The sequence below is a fragment of the Mustela lutreola genome, chromosome 3 (genome assembly GCF_030435805.1).
Source record: "Mustela lutreola isolate mMusLut2 chromosome 3, mMusLut2.pri, whole genome shotgun sequence".
Taxonomy (NCBI): domain Eukaryota; kingdom Metazoa; phylum Chordata; class Mammalia; order Carnivora; family Mustelidae; genus Mustela; species Mustela lutreola.
The window spans coordinates 207,885,199-207,910,619 of NC_081292.1; the positions used below are offsets into that span (position 1 = coordinate 207,885,199).

The window sequence follows — 25,421 nt, forward strand, 5'->3', positions numbered from 1 at the left end:
TAAAAATACCATGAGAATGCGCTGTGACAGGGTGGCTTAAAAGGCAATCAAGGCTTTCATTTCCAGCACAGGGAGGGAAGGGCTAGCCTCCTCAGAGAAAACAACTAAGAATATTGGATAAAAATAGGAGGAAAAATATCTTAAATGCTATCACTAAGCCAGCAAGACAACAGTAAGGACTAGTAAGGATAAAATGAATGAAGACAAAGTAAGTTGAGGACAGCTGCTAGACCAGATGACCCTGAGCTTCAGCTCCCAACCTCACAGGTCTGGTTAGTGTGTGAAGAGAACAGGAGGAAAAACCCAGGATCCACCAAAGGTGAGGGAGTCTGAGACCCCCTCCCTCCACAAGCTGAAATCCCAAACCACCACACCCCCACTGTAAGCCTGAAATAGAAATACACCTGTACTCCCAGGAGAACACAAGGGAAATTACCTGTCTTGAACCCTGCTACTGAGTAGGGGAAAACAGAAGATACTCCCTCGAGATTTCATAACCACCCCTGCAAATTAGCCCACACATGACTTTCAGCCCTAATTTACACTATATGGGCTGAGAATTTTTTTCACAGGTTTCCAGAGTGGTACTGTGCAGAAAACAGGTGACTGGTAGAAGAAAAAGCAAACAACCTCTAGAAGAATCCATTTTCTTCTTAGGCCTCAAAACATTCCCACAGTTCTAAGAAATATGAGTTATAGACAGAAATCACAAAATATCCAAAGAAATAGGCATCAAAAGTAAAAACCAGCAGAAATGACCGAATAAGACCCTCAAAAACCTCAGAAAAAGAGATGAAAATGTGACTAAAGAATAATACAGTAAAAAAGATCAAGAAAAACTGAGAAAACAGAAGGAGAGAAAGAACTGGGGTAGAGGCAAACAGCAGACTTCAAAAGCAAACAACAGATAACACGGGTTATAAACACAACAATGAAAACCAAAAGCCAAGGAAGTATCTTCAATTAGTAAGGGAAGAGAACAGACAATACAGGATTTGATACCCAGAATAAACAACGAGGGCAAAATAAAGATATTTTAAAGTGGGTTGTGATTGGACAAAATTTGCCATCGGTAGGCCTCTGTTAAGAAACTTCTACATGATAGATAAACTTCAGACTAAAGGAAACTAATTCCGACAGTAAATCAGATCTAAATAAAGGGAGGGACAGAAATACAAAATAAAATAAGGGAAATAAATTCAGAATAGTAGTCATTATAAAAAGTGTAAATAAGTCAATTGTTCCGGATAAAAGAAAAATGTGCCTATTAATTTTTTAATTCCAATACAAGAGCTGGATGTAAAACATGGATTCAGAAAAACTGAAAATAAAAGGATGGTAAAAAGATAACAAAGAGAAAACACATGTACTTGTATTAAAATCATACAAAATAGGCTTTTAAAGCAAAATGGGCTATGAAAGATTAGAAGAGTTGGTGCAGAACACAGAAAGAAACAGAGAACTCCACAACCACAGTAGCTGGTTTTCACACAACTGTTCCTGACAGAGCACGCAGACAAAAGCAGACTACCTTAGAGTAAGCTTGCTGAAACACACACAGAACACTCCACCTGCAGAAACACACACGAAACACGGGCCACACTGAGCCACACTAAAATCTCAGTGGATTTTAAAATATGTAAGCCATGTGCTCTGACCACAATGTAATTCAGTTAAAAATGATTAGAAAAATAATTAAGGAAAAGCCCTCATATTTGGAAATGAAAAAACACTTCAAATAATTCATGAGTAAGAAATCATAAATAAAAAGAGAAGTAATCAGAATGGGGGAGGTGGGACTTGATACCAAAACTTTGGGAATTACACCAAATCAGTATATAGTGAGAATTTATAGCCTTAATTGCTTACATTAGAAAAGAAGAACAGCTAAACGTCAATGAACTAGGAAGCATCTGAGTTAAGTTAGAAAAGCACAATAAAATGAACTGTAAGAGAGCACACGTGCACACACACTACACACACACACACACACACACACACACACACAGGGCACAACTAAGAATATCAGCTAAGCCAAAAGTTGCTCCTTTAGAGATCAGGGGTTGGAAAGCTTTTGCTGTAAAAGATTAGATAGTAAGTATTTTAGGCTTAAGAGGCCAAAGAGTCTTTGTTACAACTACTGAACTCTGTCTGAAGTTAGAGCTCAGAAGCAGTCACACAGAGTACATAAACTAACTGGCCTGGCTGGGTTCTAACAAAAACTTACTGGAAAATCAGGAGATGGGCCACATTTGGCCCACGCGCTGTAGTTCACACACCCCTGAAAAGATGAATAAAACAGACAAATCTCAGGCAAAACTGATCTGGGGGGAAAAGAGACAAACGGGAGTGGCTGGGTGGCTCAGCTGGTTAAGCGCCCGACTCGGTTTTGACTCTGATCATGATCTCACAGGTTACGGGATGGAACCCCCCATCATGCTCTGTGCTCAGTGCGAATCTGCTTGAAGATCCTCTCCCTCCGCCCCTCCCCCCCACTCATGCGGATACACTCTCTCAAATAAACAAATTGTAAAAAAAGATGAGAGAAATGTACAAACAACAGTAGGTCTTAAAAACGATAAACAACTTTACAATAATGAGTTTGAAAACTTAGATGAAATGGACATATTTAGAAAAATGTGACTTACCAAGATGACTCAAAAGAAGACTACTCTGATAGTCCTACAGCCCATTTTTAAAAATGATTTAAAAAAATTCAAGTATATGATGCTGAAATCAATGCTTTCTAAGAGTTTAGAATAAAGCATCATAACTTATCAATAATGTATTCAGGTCTATCTATGGGGGTCCCAGGTTCAAAAGTCCTCCCCTCTCAAAACTAAGACTGCTGGGTTCCTCTGAAAGCTTCAGCCTTGACTTCTCAGCACTACAAGGAAAACTGACCTAAATGTGGCGTATTCTGTGGGCCCAAGTCCTTATCTTCGTAACACATACACTTCAGCTCCTATAGAATTTCCAGTAGGTCTACAACTTACCCACTTACCCATCCACCCCCTCCCATCTTTAAGTGCCAGAAGTCTCCAATGGAAGATGCTATCTGACAAATATTCTAGAATGCCAAGCTGACTACTCGCTCGCATTTCTGATACCGCAAGCTCCTGCCTCCTCCACTGGCCTTGCTGCTTTCAACTTTCAGTTTCTTTCTCCTCATCCATTCACTGACTTAAGATCTGACACATACACTGCTTGTCTGCTTACCATGTAACACACCTCGGGAAAGACGAAACATCCTGTCTGCCTGGACTTCTAACACTTTGGGGTTTGTCCCTTAGAACCTGCCTCACCCCAACAATGAGTGCGGTTCAAGGCCCAGCTACTCACACTATCTTCATGGTCTGACTCCTATACACCAGGCCATATCCCGCGGGGTACCAAGACCATCGCTGATTTTTTAGCTTTAAGAAAACAAAAAAGTGTTTATTTTAACAATGATTAATTTCATAATTCTTTCTGCCTGATACATAGTACATTTGGAAACAAGTATAAAAATGCATTAAGAAAGAGAATTTTATGTAGTTTACAGCTGAGAAAATGTTTTCAGGTACAGATAACTTTTTGGTTTTCATTCACTAGTGACCTACATATTACAGCTGTAGGTCTTGAAAGATTGAAAGAACAGTGTCCACATGGGATTCATGAAGAAAACTCTCAAATACTGACAGTGACTTAACAATGAGTCATATATTTCCTTATTTGGAAATTGAGGACAAACCAGTACTGTTCTTTAATCTTAGGAATTTAGAAAAACTCACGTATCTTTCACTCATTTTAAATAGTCACGGGAGAAAATGTGAAATTACCATACCTAGGAGGTACACTTAATGTAGTACCTTTCTTTTAATTCTCTCAGGATTTCATAATATCCACCAAGTGCTGAATGGCTACTGGTTTGAAGGAAGCATCCTGATTCATAAACATCTATCCTAAACTGTATTTTTGGACCAGATTCACATACTTGAGTTTACAAATAACAAGTGGTCTAAGTTTCAAAGATATAAGCCACATATTCTAAAGCCCCCGCCCCCACATCTCAGCCTTCTAGCACTCATTCTGAGTGTTCTCTTATTTTGGGAAACTCATGATAATCTCATTACCTAAATACCATCTGTACCTATTTATCCAAAGAAGCAAAGAAACCTTAAGCAAAAGCCAAGTGTGAAATAATTTTTCTATTTTTTAAAAGTAGGTTAGGACTTTAAAAAGAAAAAAAAGTGAGGTTGATTTGGTTTATCAAAGTCATCTCTTAACATACTTTCACTTTGAAAAAATACTGACTCAACTTTGGGTTTCATCTGCTATATTTTAAAATTACATTAGAGGGGTGCCTGGGTGGCTCAGTGGGTTAAGCCGCTGCCTTCGGCTCAGGTCATGATCTCAGGGTCCTGGGATCGAGCCCCGAGTTGTGCTCTCTGCTCAGCAGGGAGCCTGCTTCCTCCTCTCTCTCTGCCTGCCTCTCCGTCTACTTGTGATCTCTCTCTGTCAAATAAATAAATAAAATCTTAAAAAAAATTACATTAGAACTAGATTAAAGCATGAAACTAAAATTACCAACATGTATTGCCCTTTGTTTTCTATTAATGACAACCATAATAGCCTTTTGGTAGATTCCTCCATTAATTCATGGGTAATGAAAGCATCAAAGTGTGTCTGAATTATAATGCTAAGTGTATTTTCTAGATGGATTCCTAAGTTCTTGTGAGTCAGTTACTGTATGGGAACTATACATACAATTACAAAGGGATATGCCCCAAATAGATCAAATCAGATGCACTGTTACTTAAAACATTTTGCTAACCAATTTCCTTATTTTAAGCTCCAGTATGCATTCACATCTAAAAGCGTTTATTTAAAAAGATGACTGTGAAATTGCTGAAAACAAGATTAATATACAAAAATCAGCCAGTGACAGTAATCTTTTTTAAAAAGTGGGAAAAAATTTCACTTACAATTATATCTTTTTTAAATCTTATATATTTGCATATCCTCTATTAAATAAAAACTTGAATATATAGAAGACATTTAATATGTATATATATACTTCACAGTATTTGACCTAACAAGAAATGTGCGAAAACTTTGTGACACAGGAATAAAAAACTGTAGAATTATGAAGGAATATAAAAGAGCTAAATATGTGAATATACACACTACATTACTATATGGGGTTTTCATTATTTTAAGTATGTCAGTTTTTCCCAAATTAATCCATACCTTTAAGGAATTTTTAAAAAATACCCTAGAAATTTTTGGGCAACTTAATAAATGCATTAAACATTTCATTTGGGGGGGCCTGTGGGTGGCTCAGTAGGTTGGGTGTCTGACTTCAGCTCAGGTCATAACCTTAAAGTCCTGTGATTAAGCCCCACATCTGCGCCCTACTCCATGGGGAGTCTCCTCATCCCTCTCTTTCTGCCCCTCTTGCTCATTATGCACACTCTTACTCTCTCTAATAATTAAAATCTTTTAATAAATAAATAAATATAAAAATTACATTTGGAAGAAGAAATGCATGACCACCCAGAAAGATAGAAGCTACAAGACTACTGAAGGAACACTTGCCTCTCCAGATATTAAAATACATTATTTAGCTACAGTAATTAAAGTAATTCTATACTGGTAAAGGAATAGCGAACTAGACTAATGAAATCATATAGGATAGATCAATAAATATTACTATATAAAATTAAACTTCCAGGCAAATGAGTCTGAAAGGTCAAAGGACAAATGATAATCCGGGAAAATGTTTACAACGTAAGACGAAAGGTTAATATCCTTAAAATATAAAAATTTCTAACCAATCAAATTTCTTAGGGGTAAGAAAAATAAATTAAAACATCAAACAATTAAATGTTAAACAAAACATTAAACAATTAAAACAAAACAAATGATAAGAACATAAAATTTTATGTCTGTTATACATATGAAAAGATAGTCATCCTCACTAAGTAAACTTGAGCAATGAAAATTTTTCATCTGTTAGACTGTCGAAGATTAAAAAGAATGATAAATGCAGTATTAGCAAGAGTGTGGAGAAATGGACAGTTGCATGTAATAATGGAATTATAAAGCTGCAGTTTTATAATGCAATTCAGCAGCATCTACTAAAATATTAAATCTATTTATTCTTTGACTCCATTATACTACATGTTGGAATCTATTCTACAGGAAAACACGCCAAGTCTGTCTGTAAAAGAGTATGTATATAATGTTCATGTCTACCATATGTAGTATCAAAAAAATAGAAACATCCTAAATGACAAAATGAATGGTTCAGATAAATAAGTAACGGCATGTTCACATTCTGGAATACAATATGACCCCAAAATAAAAAAGGTAACTCTAGGTGTATTCACTTGGAAAGATACCTAATATATATACTGTGCTGTGAGTATAGTGTTATAAGTTTTTTTTTAAAAAAGGAATTAGAGGATAGTGTACCAAATATGATCCCTTATTTGTACACGTAAAGAAAACTATCTGAAAGTTTACAGATTCAACTTCTTTACATCCTTTTGTAATAATTGAATATTTTTGCAGTAAATTTTATTTATTTATTTATTATTTTTTAAATATAAATTTGCAGTAAAGTACAAATCAGGGGGGAAACCTAATGTTTCTTACATGGAATACTACATTCAAATGAACATTTTATTTCTTCTACAGGATTTATTTCTTCTATCGGATAAATGCTATAAAAATTTAGCAATAAAATGTCTTTTTAACTCTGAAAATGCATTTATTTGCCAAACATGTATAGGGTGTGTTAGACTCTGAGGATATAAAAATGAAGGAGACATTATCTCTGCCCTGAAGAAAACCAAAGCACACTGTGAGGGACAGATGAGCTACACGCACGTACAGTGAAGTGCTTACGTTACGGTGACTGTGGTGTCTGCAGGGACAGAAACGGAAAGGAAAGGGAAGGTCATTCTACTTGTGGGAAAACTTATCAGAACAGACTTAAGCTTATCCTTGAGCGACATGTTAGACGTGACGCCGCGACCAGACGGACGAGAGGAAGGCGACACATGCGGGAGCGGGAGATGCGTTCTTCTGCTCGAGAAGGGTTTTCTGGACAGAGCGCTACAGATGATGAGAATTTGATGCCGAATGCCAAACCGAAACCATTTTCAAACCCATCATAATACCTGTAACATTCATCCACTAAAATGTTATTGTCTATGCTAGTTGAAAATTACTTTTAAGTTCTGGTCTTGTTTTTTTATAACTTTTTTTTTTTCCTAAAGTCTATGAAAACGCCGCTGTCACCCACGTCTCGAGGGGGGGGGGGGGCCGAGACAGACCCTCAGGCAGGCTCCGGGCCCAGCGCGGAGCCCCCGCGGGACTCGAGCTCGCGACCCTGAGATGGTGACCTGAGCCGAAATCAAGAGTCCGACGCTTCCCTGACGGAGCCCCCCAAGCACCCCACATGGCTTTTCTGTGAACCGCTGTATGTAAAATCCTATTTTCTGTCTTAATTAAAAAACATGCCGCCTTTAAGTGCCACGGCTCCGCGCTCTCCGGCGTCGCCCGCGGTTTCCGGAAGTCGCCCGCGCGGCATCCGCGCCGGCGCGCCCGAGCCCCACACAGACGCGCCGCACACGCCAGACACGCCCCGTCTTCCTTGCGGAGGGACCGTCCTGCCCACGCGGACGGGCGCGGGCGCCGCTCCCCGGGCCGGACGTCCCCCGCGGCCGAGCGCCAGCGCACTCCCCGGTGAGGAACGACGGTGAGGAAAACGAGGACAGACGCGGGAGGTCCCCGGGCCGGACGTCCCCCGCGGCCGAGCGCCAGCGCACTCCCGGGTGAGGAACCAGGACAGACGCGGGAGGCTCACGGGCCCACGCGGCGTCTTACCTCGTGCAGCGTGAGGTGCTTCCCGTCCTTCCTCTTGGAGTCGAAGCGGCCGTAGATGGCGCTGTACTTGCGGATCTCCTCCTCCTTGCGCGGGTCGTCGTCGCTCATGTCGAAGATGTGGCCGACCATCTTGGCCAGCTTCTTGTTGCTCCTCAGCAGCTCCCGCACGTCGGCCGCGTCGCTCCTGGGCAGCGACGGCGCCAGCCGCTCCACGCACTCGGCCACGGAGAGGGCGGCGGCCGCGTCCAGCGCCTCGCTGCTCTCTCTGGGGGACGCGGGCGAGCCCAGGTCGGCGGGCGAGAGGCTGTGCTCGCTCTCGGGGGCGTGGTGGCCCTGCCAGAGTCTGGCCTCCCCGAGGCCCGGCAGCACCACGCTCCCCGCCGCGTCGGCCTTGCCCTGTGCCAAGCTCTGCACGCAGGTGGCCGCGGCGCACTTGGGGATCTTCAGGTGCGGCTCGCGCGCGCTGCTGCCCCGGTCGTAGCTGCTGCAGGACACGCCCAGCCAGGCGGGCGAGCCCTCGGGCAGCTTGTAGATGGGGATGCTGCTGACGGGCAGCGACGTCAGCGGCTGGTTGAACAGGCCGGGGTTCGTCACCCAGTCTCTCAGCGCCTTCTGGAGCCTTCGGACGTGAAGGGGCTTGCTGGCCATGCCCACGAGGGCCATGATTTCCAGGAACTCCTCCTCCCCCGCTTCACAGAGCTGCTGGACATCGTCACCACCTTGTTGGATAAAGGCATCAAAATAAGAGAGCAGATTGGCTTTTTGTAATATTCTGTACAGCTGCAACTCCCCCAGCGTCCTGGGTAAGGCCGCGGCCATTACTGTGGATGGACTCAACCTGCAAGAAGAAGAAGAGAGGACACAGTCGTGACGCTGGCTCCGACATTCCTACACGTCCTCATCGGACACTGCGGAACGGACAGAAGCGCTTCCGGGAGGGCAAAGACGAGGAGCATTTGCGCAGCAACTGCCTTTAGTTAAAGGAAGCATTCCCCCTTGACCAAAGTCACCTCATGTTATTCTTCTACCAATCCTAGTGGTCAGGATAACTGTTTCCATTTTTAAGTGAAAAATATAAAGAATATAAGTAATTGGGGGCGCTTGGGTGGCTCAGTGGATTAAGCCTCTGCCTTCAGCTCAGGTCATGATGTCAGGGTCCTGGGATGGAGCCCCACATCGGGCTCTCTGCTCAGCAGGGAGCTGGCTGCCCTTACTCTCTCTCTCTGACTGCCTCTGCCTACTTGTGACCACTCTCTCTGTCAAATAAATAAAATTAAAAAAAAAATAAAGAATATAAGTAATTTGCCTAAAATCTTACAGGCAGTCAAGCATAAGTCAAGGACTCAAATCAAGGCTCACGGGGGCTCTATATCCCATACGTCTGTCAATGCATTTTGCTGCTTGCTTCCGTGGTGTGAAAGGTGAGGTGAGTAACAATCAGATTCAGGGAGGAGAGAAGTCTGTTACGCTGCCATTTGGTGAATACTGACTTTGCGTCAGACAATATGATTAACACTTTACATGACATCTACAAACGGTAACCAACTCACTGGTTCGACTTACGATTTTTCAGCTTTATGATGGTGGGAAAGCCGTATACACTGAGTAGAAACCACGCCACTTTGAGTTCTGATCTTTTCCTGGGCTAGTGACACTCCTGATGCTGGTCAACAACAGCGAGCCAAAGCTCCCAGTCAGCCACACAATGATGAGGTCAACAGCTGATATGCTTACAATTATTCTGTACCCACACCAACCATTATTTTTCCACCTTCAAAAACAGTATTCAATAAATTACATGAGCTATTCAACACTTTATTATAAAATGGGCCTTGTGTTAGGTGATTTTTGCCCAACTGTAAGCTGGAGTGTTCTGAGCACAATGAAGGTGGCTAAGCTAAGCTCTGATATTCAGTAAGTTAGCTGCATTAAATGCAACTCATGGCAATTTTCAACTTTCGACAGATTTCCTGGCATGTAACCCCAATGGTAAGTCAAGGAAGATCTGTAATCCTTGTAGCAGCCCTGCCAGACTGGTACAGTGATTCCCACTTTATAAAGAAAAACGAGTAAGATTAGCCTGGTAGGCTGAGCACAATGGATTGGATTTCAGTATGAATTGGAGGTCAGAAGATAGGTGGTGTATTTAAGAACCCAGGAAAAGAGGCAGGAAAATTTCAAAATAAATGACAAGATTTGGTGAGCACTTAGGTACTAGTGATAAAGGAGAGGAAATGGCTACCATTCTTTGACACTTTTTTGCTGAGTCCATGAAGAAAAGAGTAACAGATTGACCGCGGGATTACATCTGTGAGAGTCTAAGAACTGCGAAGGCACTGGGGTACAGAAAAATCAGGATGATTGGATTCTCTTGTAAACATCTAGCACTTGAAGATGGCGTAAGGTAGGATGTTTCAAAACTCTGCCCTGTGTGCGAAGTAGCAGCCTGGATCTCGGTGTGTATAAGGGTCAGAGACACAGGCTGGAACAGAGGATGGAACAGCCTCTAATGCAGCTGCAGACAGCCCAAGACAGTCCAGGAAGAAACAGAATTTGGGGGCCCAATCAAGACCAAGAAGCCTGCTTTTAAAGAGACAGAACAAGACCCAGCAAAGCACTTCTTGACCTCTTAGCAGCCTTTAAAAGTTATTCACAGTTGCCTGGAGACCTCCCACATACAAAGAGGAGTTGGCCAAGTACTTCCACTTAAGAGAAACAAATAAGCATGTTATAATCAACTTGCACCTTCAGGATTAAAAAGGACCTTGTGGCCCTCTATAGAGAACATTACAGAAGAGCATAAGAATATGTAAGAATATGTATGTGCATCAGAGGGAAATGGAAGGTCCAGCCTCAATTCAAAATAGTACAGAGCAACAGTGAACTAGGAGATAAGGTAAGCAGAAGAGTATTAGGACATCTCTGAAGGCCAGGAGGCCACCACATCTGGGACTTGTTCTTTATACCATGATCAGAATACTATCAAAATTCTAGTCTCAGTCATCCCACTCAGGGATACTATATCTCCCTGACACCCTAAGGACTGACTTCTGAGAAACCCCATCTTCAGGAATGTCTGTGTCACCCACAATCTGCTTTGATTAGCCAGTGACCGCCTCAAATTTTATGGTCCTTTATTTTATAAGGGTATTTCCAGGTGACTTGATAACTTCCCAAGGCATACAAAAAAAAAAAAAAAAAAGATTCAATTGGGGAGCAGCAGCTTTCTAACAGCACCCAGGACCATCACTTGGAGCGCTGATAATTTCCCTGATGCCTGGGTGGCTCAGTGGGTTAAGAATCTGCCTTCCACTCGGACATGATCCCAGGGTCCTGGGAAAGTCCCTTATCACGCTCCTTGCTCAAAAGGGAGTTTCCTTCTCTCTCTGACTGTGGCTCCCCTGCTTGTGCTCATGCGCAAACAAATAAATTTTTTAAAAAATCTTGAAAAAAATTACAATTTCCCAGGTCATTGTGTTGAGACTCCCATGGTTTGGCAAACTTGGTGAACTACAATAGAAGATCCCTATTTAGTGTAGACTCTGGGCACCAGGAACTCCTACTTGTTCTGTGATCATCCAGATTCTTTAAATCTACCTTCAGGTTCAGGCCACTTGACCCCTCTGGATAAAAACACTCTTGCATCTTCTACATCACACAGAGGAGTATCTACTTGTCCTCCCACTCCAGGTAGACTCTCCAGGAGAGAGTATATCATCCAGCTGGACACTAACCCACAGAAACACAACTCTTGGGAACTATGGATACAAGTTTAAATCTGTATTGGATTGCATTATACCAAACAGAAGGACTCGTAGAAAGCGTCTAAGGGAGAAAATAAACTTCCTTTCCCATCATACACCAAATGCAAGAGCTTCAAAGACTTTCAACTCCAGTACACAAAAAAAATACATATACAGGTATAACCACACATATGCGCGTGCGCACACACACAAGCAATCTTTTTTCATTTAAATTCAATTAATTAACATATAATGTATTATTGGTTTCAGAGGCAGAAGTCATCCATCTCATATATACCATGTGCCCACACAATCTTCTCTTCTGAAGAGAGCTATGCAACTGCAAGGTTTATGGTGTCATCAATTATCTCATCATATGTGCTGCTCCTCTTAGATTTTCTCACATCTCTTTCGTCTAAAGAGTATGTGTGAAAATCAGTTAAGAATAGTTTTTGAATCTTTTTATTAGCAACAAAAGATACGTCAAACTTAAAGAGAAACTTAAGGAAAACTAAAGCCCCAAACTTAAGTTTTATTCTTCTAAAATGTCTATAATTTTGGAAAAAATTAATTTCAAATCTTTTCCTTTCTCATCTTTACCAAGGAAGAAAAGAAACCCCTAGTTCCTAAGGGGATAAAAAAGCAGAAGCAAGAAGAAAGTACTAGTTATTACACTATCTCCGTAATGACTGATAGGACCACGTGTGCATTCCCAAAGTCAAGATACCAGATGAAAGATAACTCCGAGAGCTCTTCAGGGTCCCAGGAGGCTTCTGAAGGCCCACACCTACTGCTGGGAGGGGAGTTTCCTCCTTAAGCTTTTGCCTTGGGAGAATGTTTCAGTTCCTTACAAATGCCTGTTGTGATATGATCATTCAAACACCCACCACCTCATACATGAACTCGATTTTGATTTAAAAGAAAATTCTTATGAGATTTTCTGTTTTCACAAATGCTGTATCTATTCATGCTTTAACATGAAGGTCAAATAAATCAGGAGCGAGCTTCTAACTGCAGCTCTTGAAGCTGAAGCAAACAGGAAAAGATCCTGCCAACAACACTGTACACAGGTAGCTAACAGCACAGTGAATTTACTCAGCTGAAGACCGTTAACTGGTCTTTTCAGGATGCTGGAACAACCATGCTGAGTCTGACCTTTTCATGAATTCCACAGTGAAGAGAAACCAGTTACTAATTTTTACTGCATTCAAAATCCACACCAAAGGCCTGCTACCTACACACAGCGAGGGCCACTGGCACCAGCTGGAACGCTGTTCAGCCTGGTCCATTCCAGAGGAAGAGGAATTAAACAACAATGGATTCATTTAAGGCCATTTGTTGTCATTTGTTATTCATTAATCTATTTTAAATGGTAACAGTTGCTCCAGAACCTTAACAATAAAACAAAACAGAAAGCTGCCTCCTCCTTACAGGTAGGATCAGTCATCTGTCAGATTCAAACCTGCTCAATGAGAAAAAGGGGTGAGTTTGGCCCAGAAAACTCGACTGGTCAACTCCTATGTTGTCACTGAACCACAAGGAAGCACTCCACATGCCTGAGGGAAGCAAGACATCTCCCTTGGGATGCTGTGGGGGACTGTGAGGGCGTGGGGGCGTGGTGTGGGACGGAGGGTCTTCCCGGCCTCCCTCCCTTGCAAGGAGCTTCAGTCCGCCTTCCTGGGCTCCGACTCGGTCGGAGCTCAGAGAAACCACCGTGTTATCACCCGCCCGTCCCTCGAACCTTTCTGCAGCCCCACCACAGCTCCTTGAAACGCTCGCTACCTGACTTGGTTAGGGGCATATTATGCTCTCTTCCCTGCCTCTTAACTCATTTAAGTGCGTAACCAAATTCATGGCAGCCGTTCTTACAGTGTATCAATTCTCAACAAATACTGAAAGTAAAATTATCAGTGAACATCTATAATGTTTTTAATTTACAAAAATGATCCTCATAATGGACAAGTTTGAGAACATCAGCAAAATGATAATTTTGCATTTGAACTACTACCTGGAAATTGTCAAAATCTCAAATTTTTTAAGTCCAAAAGCAAGTGTCCATGTTTCTCTCCTTCCAGAATCCCAACTCTACCCTTCCCGTTTCTCTTTTTCAGTTGCATCACTATGCTTTCACCTTTGTGCTTTCTTCTTCTTCCTTCCTCAAATCTTCATCTCCTTAAGCCACATATCCATCCTTTTCTTCTTTCTCTACCTCAAGAGCACCTAATTCTAGTTTCACCGCTTCTTGCTTCCACTCTGAAAACAGCTTCCTTACCTTCAAGACATCCCACCCTGCAATACCACCTTTATCTTCCTACAGTACAGGTGTGACTCTGTACCCATCTGTGCAAATTTCCCCACTGCAACGAGAAAGAAGTCCAGACTTCTCAGAGAGGCATCCCAGACCCAAACCTGTACCTTTCCAGCCTTCTCTCTGGTCCCAAACACAGCCCTGTGCTTACGCCAAAGAGATACACCGGGCACTCCTTGAATGTGCCTCCCACTTCCCTGCCCCTGTGCCCCGCATACTCTCTCCTGCCCACCTCCGCTGGTCTTTTCCACACCCCCTGGTGTCCTGTCCCTTCTCTGAACCCTACGCTTTCTCATTTTTTCCCCATTTCTTCAAACGACCCTTCATAGAGAACGAGTTACGAGGGTGAAGGAAGACAAAGAAGCAAGACATTTAAACACGGTGATAAGTGCTAAGTGTTATACAGAAGGAGCTATGGGATGAAGAAGAAACCTGGCTAGGCTCTGCAGAACAGAGGTTTTAAGCTGCCTGAAGGCAGAAACTCAGTCTCATTCATCTTCTATCCCCCACTTCTAGCTAAGTGTTCAATAAAATAACAACTCTATAAAGGCTGCTCCTGAATGAAACCCAACATCTGAGACAGATTATGACGAGCAGCCTCCCAAAGGGATGCTGTCTTTGTGAGCTGGTATCTCATGACCAATCTATCACTTTAGCTACTACTTTCCCTGAAAGCTTTTACATTCTCTCTTCCTCAATACTTCCTTCTTATAAGGCTATTTGGATTTCCGTAACATGGCTACTTTCCCAAAAGATCTAAGGATTATTTCCAGATACAGGAACTACATGTGGTTAGGACTATAATATACTTCATGGGTTAGTCCAGTCCCAACACCAGCATTTTAAAAGGTCATCAAAGATTCTAGGTCTTTTCCTTCGTTGTTCCTATAAATTAAAATGCAATATAAGTTATCCACAAATATCAAATGGATTGATAATCACTACTCCTGAATCCTTCTCTTCATCATGCAGGAAATACACACACACACACACACACACACACACACACACAGCATATACACACTTCCATGAAGTCTGTGGCATTCGAAAGAACAGAGACCCTTCAGGAATGAGGAGATAACAAGGGCAGAATCCCAGTAAAATCTCACTTAGTTTTCATGCAAAGGACTATAAATTCCTTCCTCCCAACACAGCCTGAAATTTTTACTTTAAAACTGTCTAAGTTAACAGCAGCTTCTTACAGATTTATAAAAAATGTGAAAAACCTTGGGAAGAGTTAGCTCATGAGTCATTTACAGATTAAGGTGAATTAGTTCCACCAGATTGTTTTCCTCTTAACATCTAGATGGAAATCCAGTGCATGCTAAAGGAAATGAAAAGATGGACTGGAAATGTTAAGGAAAGAATGAGGAAACCTAAGGGCAGAGACTGTATTTAAAGCCTCAGAAGTGCACCACTGAGTTTGGAAGAATGGAGTCTGAAGGTATAGGGGCCTGGTGAGAAAGGTGCAGTGGGTATACTGCAGGTTGAAACGGAAAAGGTTTAGGACAAGTCAGAGGTTGGCTTAGGCAAGGATAAGCATTAAGCCTGGGAAATGAATTCTTTTAAACTTTTGTCCTAGTGCTAGAACTCAAGCTGAAATAATTACATATAAAGTTTACTTACATCATGGGTTACTTCAGATTGCAGAGCTGGTGTTTCTGTGTTCCAAGTACCAAATAATTTAACCTAGGCAAATCAGTCAGCATTCAGTGATCTTAAAATATTCAGGATCTTATTACTGTCAGAGCTATGAGTTGAACACACAGCTCCTAATGAACTAACAGTAATTTAGGAAACACAAAATGTTCCCTCCTATGAATTTTTTTCTGAATTCTGAATGAAACTGGAGGAAAAAGTGTCTTACCCCTTCATAAGATATGGCTGGAAGTTCTTCAACCAACCAACAGACAAGTCATTCAACAAACATGAATGTCCTCTGAGCATGTAGAAGGCATGCTTTTTCCAGAAATTTCTCCTTAAAATTAACATACTGTGCAAATTAACTGCACAGCCCCCTAAATCCAAGGTGTTGAGAAATGACAAAGTGTTTGAAAGCTTAATGCCAGGTTTTAGCTGTGCAAATTCTGACAAGATGAGGATTACTATTTTTTTCCAGCACCAACTTCTCAGTATTCCCACTTGTTTCATTATTAAGTTTAAGAGTATACTCTACTATTGTACTAGTTTTTGAACATGTCAGATCAAAAAGAAAATTTGCATTTAATATCATAACTACTATTCTTCATTCCACTGAAAAGAATGAAAGAAGCATATAAGATAAAACTGAATCTAAAACAAAGAAGCTGAGAATCTTATATCATGCTTGAAAGGGTATTATTTATTCCTTAATATACTTAATAAACTCCACGATAAAATATGCATAGGCAAGATAATTATACGTTAGCAGAATCTCAATACTGATCAAAACATATTATAAAATGCTCATTTCCATGAACATAACATAAAACATCATATTCATAATGCACATGAACAGCACCAACAAAAAAGACAGACCTCTAATGGAATGAGGCCCAAGTCTTAGAGTTTAGGTCAAGAGACACAAAAACCTGACATATTTCTGTTTCCATCCAACCACCTTTTACTTTAAATACTTAAAGTTTGGGCGCCTGGGTGGCTCAGTGGGTTAAGCCGCTGCCTTCAGCTCGGGTCGTGATCTCACGGTCCTGGGATGGAGTCCTGCTCTCTGCTCAGCAGGGAGCCTGCTTCCTCCTCTCTCTCTCTCTCAGCCTGCCTCTCTGCCTACTTGTGATGTCTCTCTGTCAAATAAATAAATTAAAAGAAAAAAAACCTTAAAGTTCAACCCATATATTCTTCAAAGATCTCTCCCACTTTGTAATACACTTAATTTCTTCTTTCAAAGCAACCACAGTGCAAACCCCCCAAATCTTGAATAATAAACCATTATGTCCTTAAAGTGTGATTAAAATATCAAATGCGTTAACTGATTCTCTAACAATGAGGGAGGATGAAAATAATTTAACTTCCCTATAAGACGATGGGTGTTATTTACTGGTCCCAAAAAGGGAAAATTTTTAATTAACTTAGTTGAGGTTAAATTGTATTAATAATTCTGGAAAAGGACAAGACATAAATTATTAAATATATCAATTTGTTTACTAGACATATGAACTCACTAAATTTCCTTTTATCAGCTATAGTATTGCTAAGGATTTCTGTCATTTTAATAACATCCACAATTAGCAAGCAAAATGAAATAAAAAATCTACAATGCCTCCATGTTTGTATTATTATTACTGATTCATTCACCTATAACTAGGAATCACCAGAGCCAAGAAATATAACGTGTTTCTAATATCAGGATGGCATATTAACTTTTGTACAAGATACTCATAAAATTAAAACAAGAAACTTCCCAATGGTTCCTTGAAATTATTTTCTTTCAAGACCTAATTGTCCAGCATCCAACACGCAAACAAGAATAAAGAAGGCTGACCTTGCCAGGCACCCATCGGTTCTTAAGAAAACCTTTATATGCATATTAATACCTGTAAGGATACCATACTTTGAAAATTTAATTAGAGTACAATATTAAAATGTCTCAAAACTAAAAAATGGAGGAAAAGGGATACCCTTGAATCTAAGAGCCACTTTCACTGGCACTTAGATTGAAAGCAGCTCCTTTAAGTCTTCAGGAAAATATCAGCCTCCACCCCAAAATAAAGTAAACGCTAACCATCCCTTTTCCAATATTTATTCTTGAAACCCACATACAAATTATGACGTGTCATAATCTGGTATGTCTTAGAAAGGAAATCTTTCAAAAAAGTGAAAATCTAAGAAGGTAATTCACTGTGTGCACACTTTTCTAACAAAACCGCCTGGCATTTGCTCCGTGACTAATCTATTTCAAATTCCGTGCCTCTGTTCCTATGCAATCTAATATTATCTATCAAAACTGCCAAAATATTTTTAAACAAGATCCGAGCATTTCCGTCTCCGCTTCCGCTTCTGATCCCTGCACTCCTCGAGTCGGACAGGCCGACCGGCCGCGAGCGGTCACTCCACGTCGACCCTTTAACCTGACAGCTGCCCCGTCTCCGAGCCCGCCGCCCTCGGGGCCTGTGCGGGCAGCTGCAGGCGGGCCGCGGCGGGGGGGGGGGGGTTGTCCTCGCGACCACCTGCTGCGAGGCCGGTGCGCGGAACCCACGCGCGCCCCCCAGCCCCACGGCCCTTCCCCGAGAGCGGAGAACACTTGGGCTCACGGGCCGGGGTCGCCTCCCGCCTCGGTCGCCCGGACCCGGCGGCTGAAGCCGCACCCCGCCTGCCATGCGTGTGCACGCGTGAGGTCGCAGCGCTCTGCCCCGGCGGCCGCCCCCCGCGCCGGGAACCCCACGCTCGGCCCCGCGAGCACGCGTCTCCCGCTGCTCCGCGCCCGGAGCCAAGTTTCTGGCACAGCCACTTCCAAGAAACTCCTTCCGCGGCCGAAACAGAAACCGCGCTCGGCAGCGGGGGGCACCGGCGGCCGCGATCCCGGCCGTCCGCGCCCCATCTCCCCGGGGCGCGCGCCCCCAGCACCGCCGACTCGGCGACGACCCCCGCCGCCCTCGGGGAGCGCTCGCCCCCGCCGGCTCGGGAGCAACGGCGCGCGCCCCCGGCCCGCGGCCCCGCTCGCCCCCTTCCCGCCGCCGCGGCCCCCGACTCGCTCCGGGGATCGCCCACACGACCAGAGGCCGCCGTCCGCTTCCGCCGCGGCCGCGCGGGGCCCGCTGCCCCGGACGCCGGCCCCGGAGCCCGCGCCGCCCGCGCCTCCGCCGCCCAAGTTGGCCCGCGAGCGCCGCGCGTCCCGGCCGAGGCGGGCCGGGGCAGGTACGTACTCGGCCGGCGGCTGCGGCGGGCTGGGCGCGCTCTCCCGCGAGGACGGCTCGGCCGCGACTCCGGAGACACGGCCCCCGGCGCTCCCTCCTCAGGCGGCTGCGGCGGCCGGGACGCCCCCGCGCCCATCGAGGGGGGAAGGGAAGGCGGTGGGCGCGCGCTCCGGCTCCCCACCCGGCTCGGACGCGCCCGCCCGCCCGCCCGCCAGCCCCGACGGCGCTCGGCTCGGCCGCGTCCGCGGCGGCGGCGGCGGCTCCTCCGGGCTGCGGCGCGCGGGCGGTGGCGGCGGCGCCTCCCCCGCCGCGCCCGCCCTCCTCCCCGCTTCCCTGCTCCTCCCGGCGCGCGGCGCCCTCCCCTCCCCTCCCCTCCCTCTCCCCCGCCCGCCTCCGCCGCCCCCGCCCCCCGCGCGCGGTCACATGGGGAGATTCCGCGCTTGCCACATTCGCCGCTCCGGCTCCCGCCCACGCGCGGCCGAGTGACGCAGAAGCCGGCGTGGGCCGGCGCGGGCCGGGGGCGGGGGCGGCGGCCGCCGGGGCCCGGGCTCGGCCCCTTCCCGCCGCCCCCTCCGCGGAGCCCGGGGGGCGGCCCGTTCGCGCGGCAGCTGGGAGGAACCGAGTGGGCGCTCGCGAGGGGGCGGCGCCCGGAGGGCCGCTCCGGGCGGGGCGGGGGCGGGGGGCTGGGCCGCGGGGGAGGGGCGGGGGAGCGGGGGGGCGGGGACGCCGCCTCGGGCCTGCGCTCCGGCCGCCCGCCGAGCCGCGGGGATCTGCAGTTTGGGAAAAAAAACCCGTCCGAACGCGGGAGGCTCCCGGTGCAGCGTTCCCAAGAGCGCGGCCCGCCGCTCCGGCTGCTCGCGAGGCCGCCCCGAAGCCGAGAGCGCCCGCGGCCCTGCGCGCCCGCTCGCCCCCGCCGGAGGCCGCCGCGCCGGTGCCCCTCGGGCTGCGGTGCTGGGGCGTCCCGCGGGGGGGTGGGGGGGGTCAGCGCGGCCGCCCGGCGCGGGGTGGCAGGTGCGCAGCCGGGGACCGGCCGTGGCCGTCCCGCAGGGCCCCCGCCTCGCCCCTGTCGCCCCCGCGCCCCGGCCCTGGCGGCGGGAAGGGGGAGGGGCAGAGCGGGAGGCGACCGTCCTGGGGCGCGGCTGGGACGAGCGGGTCGCCTGCGGGCCGCCGATTCCGCCGCTGCCACCCCCGAGAGCCGGCCTGTCCCTTTGCGGGTCCGCGCGGCCGCTTCCAGGCGAGGAGGTCCGCCCGCGCCGCAGCCCCGCGGGGCCGCGAAACAGAGTCCCCGGGCGCGCGGCGGAGTCTCAGTTCGGTCTGCATAAACTTTTCTAACCAAAGTATTGAAAACCTCCATAAATGTACTTCAGCTATTGCCAAAAGAAAAAAAAAAGGAAATTTGTTTTAGAATCTACCCTGTGTTTGCACAGACGGAAAATGGGAGAATCCCCGGGTTTCAGCAGCCATGTGCTCTTGCAGGACACAACTACTCAGTAAACCGCCAGCTGCTGCCAGCACAGGTACAGTCGCGTTTTAGCATGAAAATCCGGTTTCTAGAAGCCTTGCCCGCAGCCTGGCTGACCTCCCGGACGGGGCCCCCTTCGCGGCACGGGTGCGAGGCGCGCTCGGAGAGGGGCTCCTCCTCCCGCATCAGCCGCGGACGGGGCCGGGCGCGGAAAGGAAAAGACCCTCTTAAAGGCTCCGCGCTTTGTTCCTCCTGGTCACAAACCTCTGGAGAGAAGGGGTAACACCGCGATGGGATGCAGCATGTCCATGATGTGTACAGTTAACGCCTGGCCCCGTGTGAGTGAGGGGTGCCCTGCGGACTGGCCTGGCGGTGCTTCCAGTGAACAGGCAGGCTCGCTCCCTCAAGTTCAACAATTGGAGAAAATCTGCGGGAGGTTTGTCTTAACCCAGTTGTGGTTTTGCTCCTGTGGACCTTGTTCTGCTACAGAGACAGTTAACAGGTTGTTACAAAATAAAGACAATTTCTTGGAAAGATGCAGGTTAACAAAATTTCAAGCAATGAAAACGGCAAAATTCTAGTTTCTCTCTGGAATCTTGATGTTTTGCAAACATTGTTGGTTGTAAAGGGCTAGAAAAAAAATAACTTCCTTCCATGAGTTTGTACAATTAGTAATTCACAAGTCATGAAATGAGCAATCTTAACCTAGACTATTGAGCCTCCCAGTAGAATTGTTTCCAGAGTGGACAGAAACACATTAAGTTCTCTTACTGAACCTGGATGTTTGGCCAGTATTGAACAAGATGCTGAAAAGGAAACATGTTAGGGAAGAGATTATTCTTCTGCCTTGTGACTAGGTACAATAATTTCCCCTTATCCGTTGGGGGGGGGGGTTATACTTTAAGGCCCCTGGTGAATGCCTAAAGTCACAAATAGTACCAAGTCCTATATATATATATATATTGTGTTTTTTCCTGTAACTCTCTATGATAAATTTATAAATTAGGCACAGGAAGAGATTAACAACAGCAAGTAATAATAAACTAGAACAATTATAACAACATACTGTAATAAAGTTAGGTAAATGTCTCTCTCAAAATATCATTGTGCTATACTAACCCTTCTTGCAGTGATGAGATGAAGTGAGATGAAGGACTAGGCCTGTGACGTGGTTCCAGCTCATTATCCGCCTGCCAATGTTACCTCAGAAGGAGGGTCATCTACATCTAGACCATGGGTTCCTGAAAGCAAGGAAAGTGAAATCTGGGGCTACTGTATTTCTACAGTTAAACACTGATATCCCTCCTTGTTTGTTTTCTGGGCACGTTTAGATAGTATATCCTTCCCACATTAAGAATGGTATTTTTGGCCCACTTTGCATTGCCTTAAACACTCTCTGGTGCTGGGGGAAGTGGTGGGAGGAAGGAAAATGAAGAAAAGATAAATTTTTAAGCTTTTAGGCGTCCAATTCTCTGTCTACAGTGTCTATATGACAACAGTATAATCAGGATGGCTCCTCACGAGCAGAACTGAGGCGTTCATCTGTATCTGAGACAACTCAGGTAAAGGAGCATGATTGTTACAGACCTCCTCACTGCTTTTGCCACCCATGCCACCCTCAACACCACCTCCCATTCCAGCCCCATGCCCTGGACACACACAGGTATCTCCCATTGCCAGGCCCTGCTGGTTTAAGGGAAGGCACTCCATCCCGTAAGGTAACAATTAGAGATTCTGATTGTTCCATATCCCATTCTGTCCCGTAAGTGTGTCTTCTACTTCTTTTGAATTCAGTACGTATGTGTTTAACAGGATTTTTAAAATACTATTATTGAAAGTACTTAAGCGGGGCACCTGGGTGGCTCAGTTGGTTAAGCGTCTGCCTTCGGCTCAGATCATGATCCCAGGGTCCTGGGATTGAGCCCCACATCGGGCTCCCTGCTCTGGGAAGCCTGCTTTCCCTCTCCCATGCCCTCTGCTCCTATTCCTGTTCCTGCTCTCACTGTTTCTCTCTCACTGTCAAATAAATATATAAAATCTTAAAAAAAAAAAAAAAAAAAATATATATATATATATATATATATATATATATATATATATATATATATTTCAGCGGCACCTGAGGTGGCTCACTTGGCTGAATGTCTGCCTTCGGTTCCAGTCATGGTCTCAGGGTCCTGGGACTGAGGCCTGTGTCGGGCTCCCTGCTCGGTGGGGGAGCCTCCTTCTCCCTCTCTCCCCGCCCCTCCGCACCCTCGTCCTCTGGTGCTCTCTCTCTCACTAATTCTCTATCTCAAATAAATAACATATTTTTAAAAAGTACTTAAGTGATTGGTATATTTACAAGAATAAGGAGTTCTTTTCCACATCCAGAAACCAAAAAATTTTAAGTAAAAAAAAAGTACAAATTTGGTGGTGGTTCTGACATTTGAGTGAAATTTCACTGAAAGAGCATTAATTTATTACTTTCAGAAAGATTTCTTACTTTAAAATGCCTCAGTGATTCCAAACAAAAGAATTCATATAGATTAAAAATATTCTTAGAGGAGAGAAAGAATAACATTATGGCTTATGACCTACAAGAATATAATGCTATCTTTCAGTTCTCCTGTTGTCGCCTCAGAGCAATTCTGTACTTAACGAATTTTCCGCTCTGTGTGGTGGTGGCCCTACAATTAACTGAGTCATGTGTAATATTCATATTACCAGAAATATCATTAAAATTACCCTTATTTTGTAAAATGAAATTTAAAGCTTTGGATGTGTGCTGTAGATTAAGTAGATGTTTAAATGTATGGAGATTTGAATATTTTAGTATATTGAAATTATAACAGATTTCTTAAAGGTAAGCTAATGAGAATATATTTAATAACTGATCATTTCAAGAGTCATGACCCTAAAAATAATTACTCTTCAAAAAAAAAAAAGCATATCTTCATACATTGCATTTTAAGACTCTATAGAATTTTAAGATGTAAAAGGCTTATGACGTTCACATAATTCAACCTTTCGTGTATATTAAAAGTAGTTCAAGTACTTTGGAGAAATTCAACATACATCTAGTTTAGTTCTAATAGCGTTGTATAAGTCGGCTAATTTTAACTTGTCTTCCCATCCCTACTGGGGTGAAAAGAAGGATTGAAATGGATTCCCAGCACGGGCTACAAATGCTGATAAAATGCTAGTGAAAATACAGAATTACAGACTGCAGTGACGAGGTAGGACCGTGGAAGTCATCTGACACAGCGGGTTGACTTCTACCAATAAAGACATTTACACTATACATTGCTAACTGAACAGCAGAAAAATGTTAATATAACATTAAACAGTAAATACAACCATTTAATTGAATGAGGAGTAATTTTGGTTTTATTTTAAAAATTTGTGTTTAAGGTAGAAGAGTATGTAAGGAAAATTTTGAAAAGACTTTCCAAAAACAATTTCTGGACACTTTTTAAAGAATAGGGCCTGGTTTTTCTTCCTCCTTTGTCCTCTCTGGCAACAGTGATTCCAACCCAGCTACTCTCTCTTCTCTTCCCACATTTTCTCTTCTCGGGCCCCACTGCGCAGGGCTTGCTGGTACAGTTAGCTGTTCTGTAACGCTGGATCTCAACAACAGTCACTACTGTCCACTTATTCCTGGCTGTGGCGAGCTGAATGTCTGTGTCCCCCACCCACAGATTCATTTGTTGAAATGCTAATCCCCCTAATTAGGAAGTGGGTCAGGAGAATAAGCCCCTAATTAATGGGAGGGTCTTTTTTTTTGTATTTTAACATTTTATTTGAGGGAGGGACTGAGAGACAGCAGGAGGGGTGAGGGGCAGAGGGACAAGCAGACTCCCTGCTGAGCAAGGAGCCTATTGCAGGGCTTGATCCTGGGACTCCCAGATCCTGACCCCAGCCAAAGTCAGATGCTTAACCCACCGACTGAGCCACCCAGGCGCCCCGGGGAGAGTCGTTGTTGAAGAGATCGCGAATTCTCTTGCCTCTACTTACACCTGAGGACGTAGCAAGAAGATGGCATCTGTGAACCAGAAAGTGGCTCCTTACAAGACCCCAAATCATCTGCCAGTGCCAGCACCTTGATCTTGGACTTCCAGATAGTGAAGAAGTAAATTGTTGTTTAAGGCACTCGTCTGAGTATTTTTGTTATGGCAGCCTGAAGGACTAAGACACCGGCCGCTAATGATTCTCAGCCAACTACACGGGGCAGGGAGTGGTGAGTAGGGAAAATACTTCGCTCACAGCCTCTGGAGTTTATCCAGATCCCCTTCCCTTTGCACGCCGTATTCTGGGCTTTCTTGTTGCTCCCAGTCCCGGGCTCAGCCTTTGTCTTCCATCCGGCTGGCTGTGATGACAGCAAGGCTGTGCTCACTCTTCGCCTTTCTCTAAGCTCTCTTTCCGCAGGTCTACACCCCGCAGGTCTACACTCCGCAGGCAGAGGACCCACCGGTGAGAGTGGATTACCCTTGAGGGTGGATGAAAGATTTGGAGAGCCTTCCTCGGAGCAGACGGGCAAGAGTTGGAAGAAGATAGAGGGAGAGGAAGCGACAGGTGGCTGTGCACTTGGGAGACGCTGGCTGAAGTGTCCATAGCTATTCTGAAAGAAGTGGAAACAACCAACAAAGGAAACTACCCAAGGACAGGACTCTCCGGAGAAGAACAAAGAAGAGACAGAAGAGATGGTCCCAACGTGAATTCCACGAAAGTGTGCTCTTGACCTCACACGAATGACAGTGATGGGGTGGAGCGTCTGGGAAGGGCTCCTCAGGAAGAAGGGACAGAGAAGCAGTGGTGACCCTGCATTCTCTTCCCCTGTGGATTATCTTCTAGTTGGTTTGGGAGAGGTAGTGTATATATCAGGTACAAGTATTTATCTGAAAAAGGAAAGAAAAGCAGAAAAGCTTCGAACAATACCCACCATGCACTACATTAAATATAAAGAAATTAAGTGTATTAATGAGTTGGGCTACTTGTCAAAATAAATGACTCAACACTGAGTGCCTTCTAGGAGCAAACCCTGTAGGGGAGCCATGCCTGTACTGAACAAAGTAAGTGATTCAAAACTATTGAAATAAAAGTAAATCAGACATGGTTCTGTTCACATGTAATTTCCAAATTACAGCTTTATAATTTGAATTATATTGTTGTGCACACCCAGATTTATACATTGGGACCAT

General features: G+C 45.0%; 2 protein-coding genes across 5 annotated transcripts in view; one reads left to right on the top strand and one right to left on the bottom strand.

The window, feature by feature from the left end:
- The window catches only part of NAB1 (NGFI-A binding protein 1), a 42,798-nt gene extending 23,872 nt beyond the window's left edge, over nt 1-18,926 (bottom strand). The window contains exons 1-4 of one of the 4 annotated variants that reach the window (XM_059168574.1): nt 18,789-18,900; nt 15,556-15,618; nt 9,442-9,541; nt 7,879-8,716 (exon numbers count right to left, since the gene is read on the bottom strand). In XM_059168574.1, the coding sequence (XP_059024557.1) occupies nt 7,879-8,697 (819 nt within the window). In that variant the 5' untranslated portion in view covers nt 8,698-8,716; nt 9,442-9,541; nt 15,556-15,618; nt 18,789-18,900. Of the gene's footprint in view, nt 1-7,878; nt 8,717-9,441; nt 15,524-15,555; nt 15,619-18,788 lie in introns of those variants that run through there. The other 3 variants (XM_059168572.1, XM_059168573.1, XM_059168571.1) reach the window with 3 other exon arrangements.
- LOC131827983 (basic proline-rich protein-like) lies at nt 17,844-24,790 on the top strand. Its single transcript, XM_059168898.1, has 4 exons — nt 17,844-19,124; nt 19,211-19,401; nt 19,479-21,803; nt 24,108-24,790. The coding sequence occupies exons 1-3, from the start codon at nt 17,844-17,846 to the stop codon at nt 20,182-20,184; spliced, it is 2,178 nt and encodes a 725-aa protein (XP_059024881.1). The 3' UTR covers nt 20,185-21,803; nt 24,108-24,790.
- Nucleotides 24,791-25,421: the final 631 nt, after the last annotated feature.

Coding starts and splice junctions, on each gene's coding strand:
- LOC131827983 (XM_059168898.1), top strand. CDS start 17,844: ATGCAATCTAATATTATCTATCAAAACTGCCAAAATATTTTTAAACAA. Junction 19,125..19,210: donor CCGCTTCCCTGCTCCTCCCG/GCGCGCGGCGCC, acceptor TCACATGGGGAG/ATTCCGCGCTTGCCACATTC. Junction 19,402..19,478: donor CGGCAGCTGGGAGGAACCGA/GTGGGCGCTCGC, acceptor GCCGCGGGGGAG/GGGCGGGGGAGCGGGGGGGC.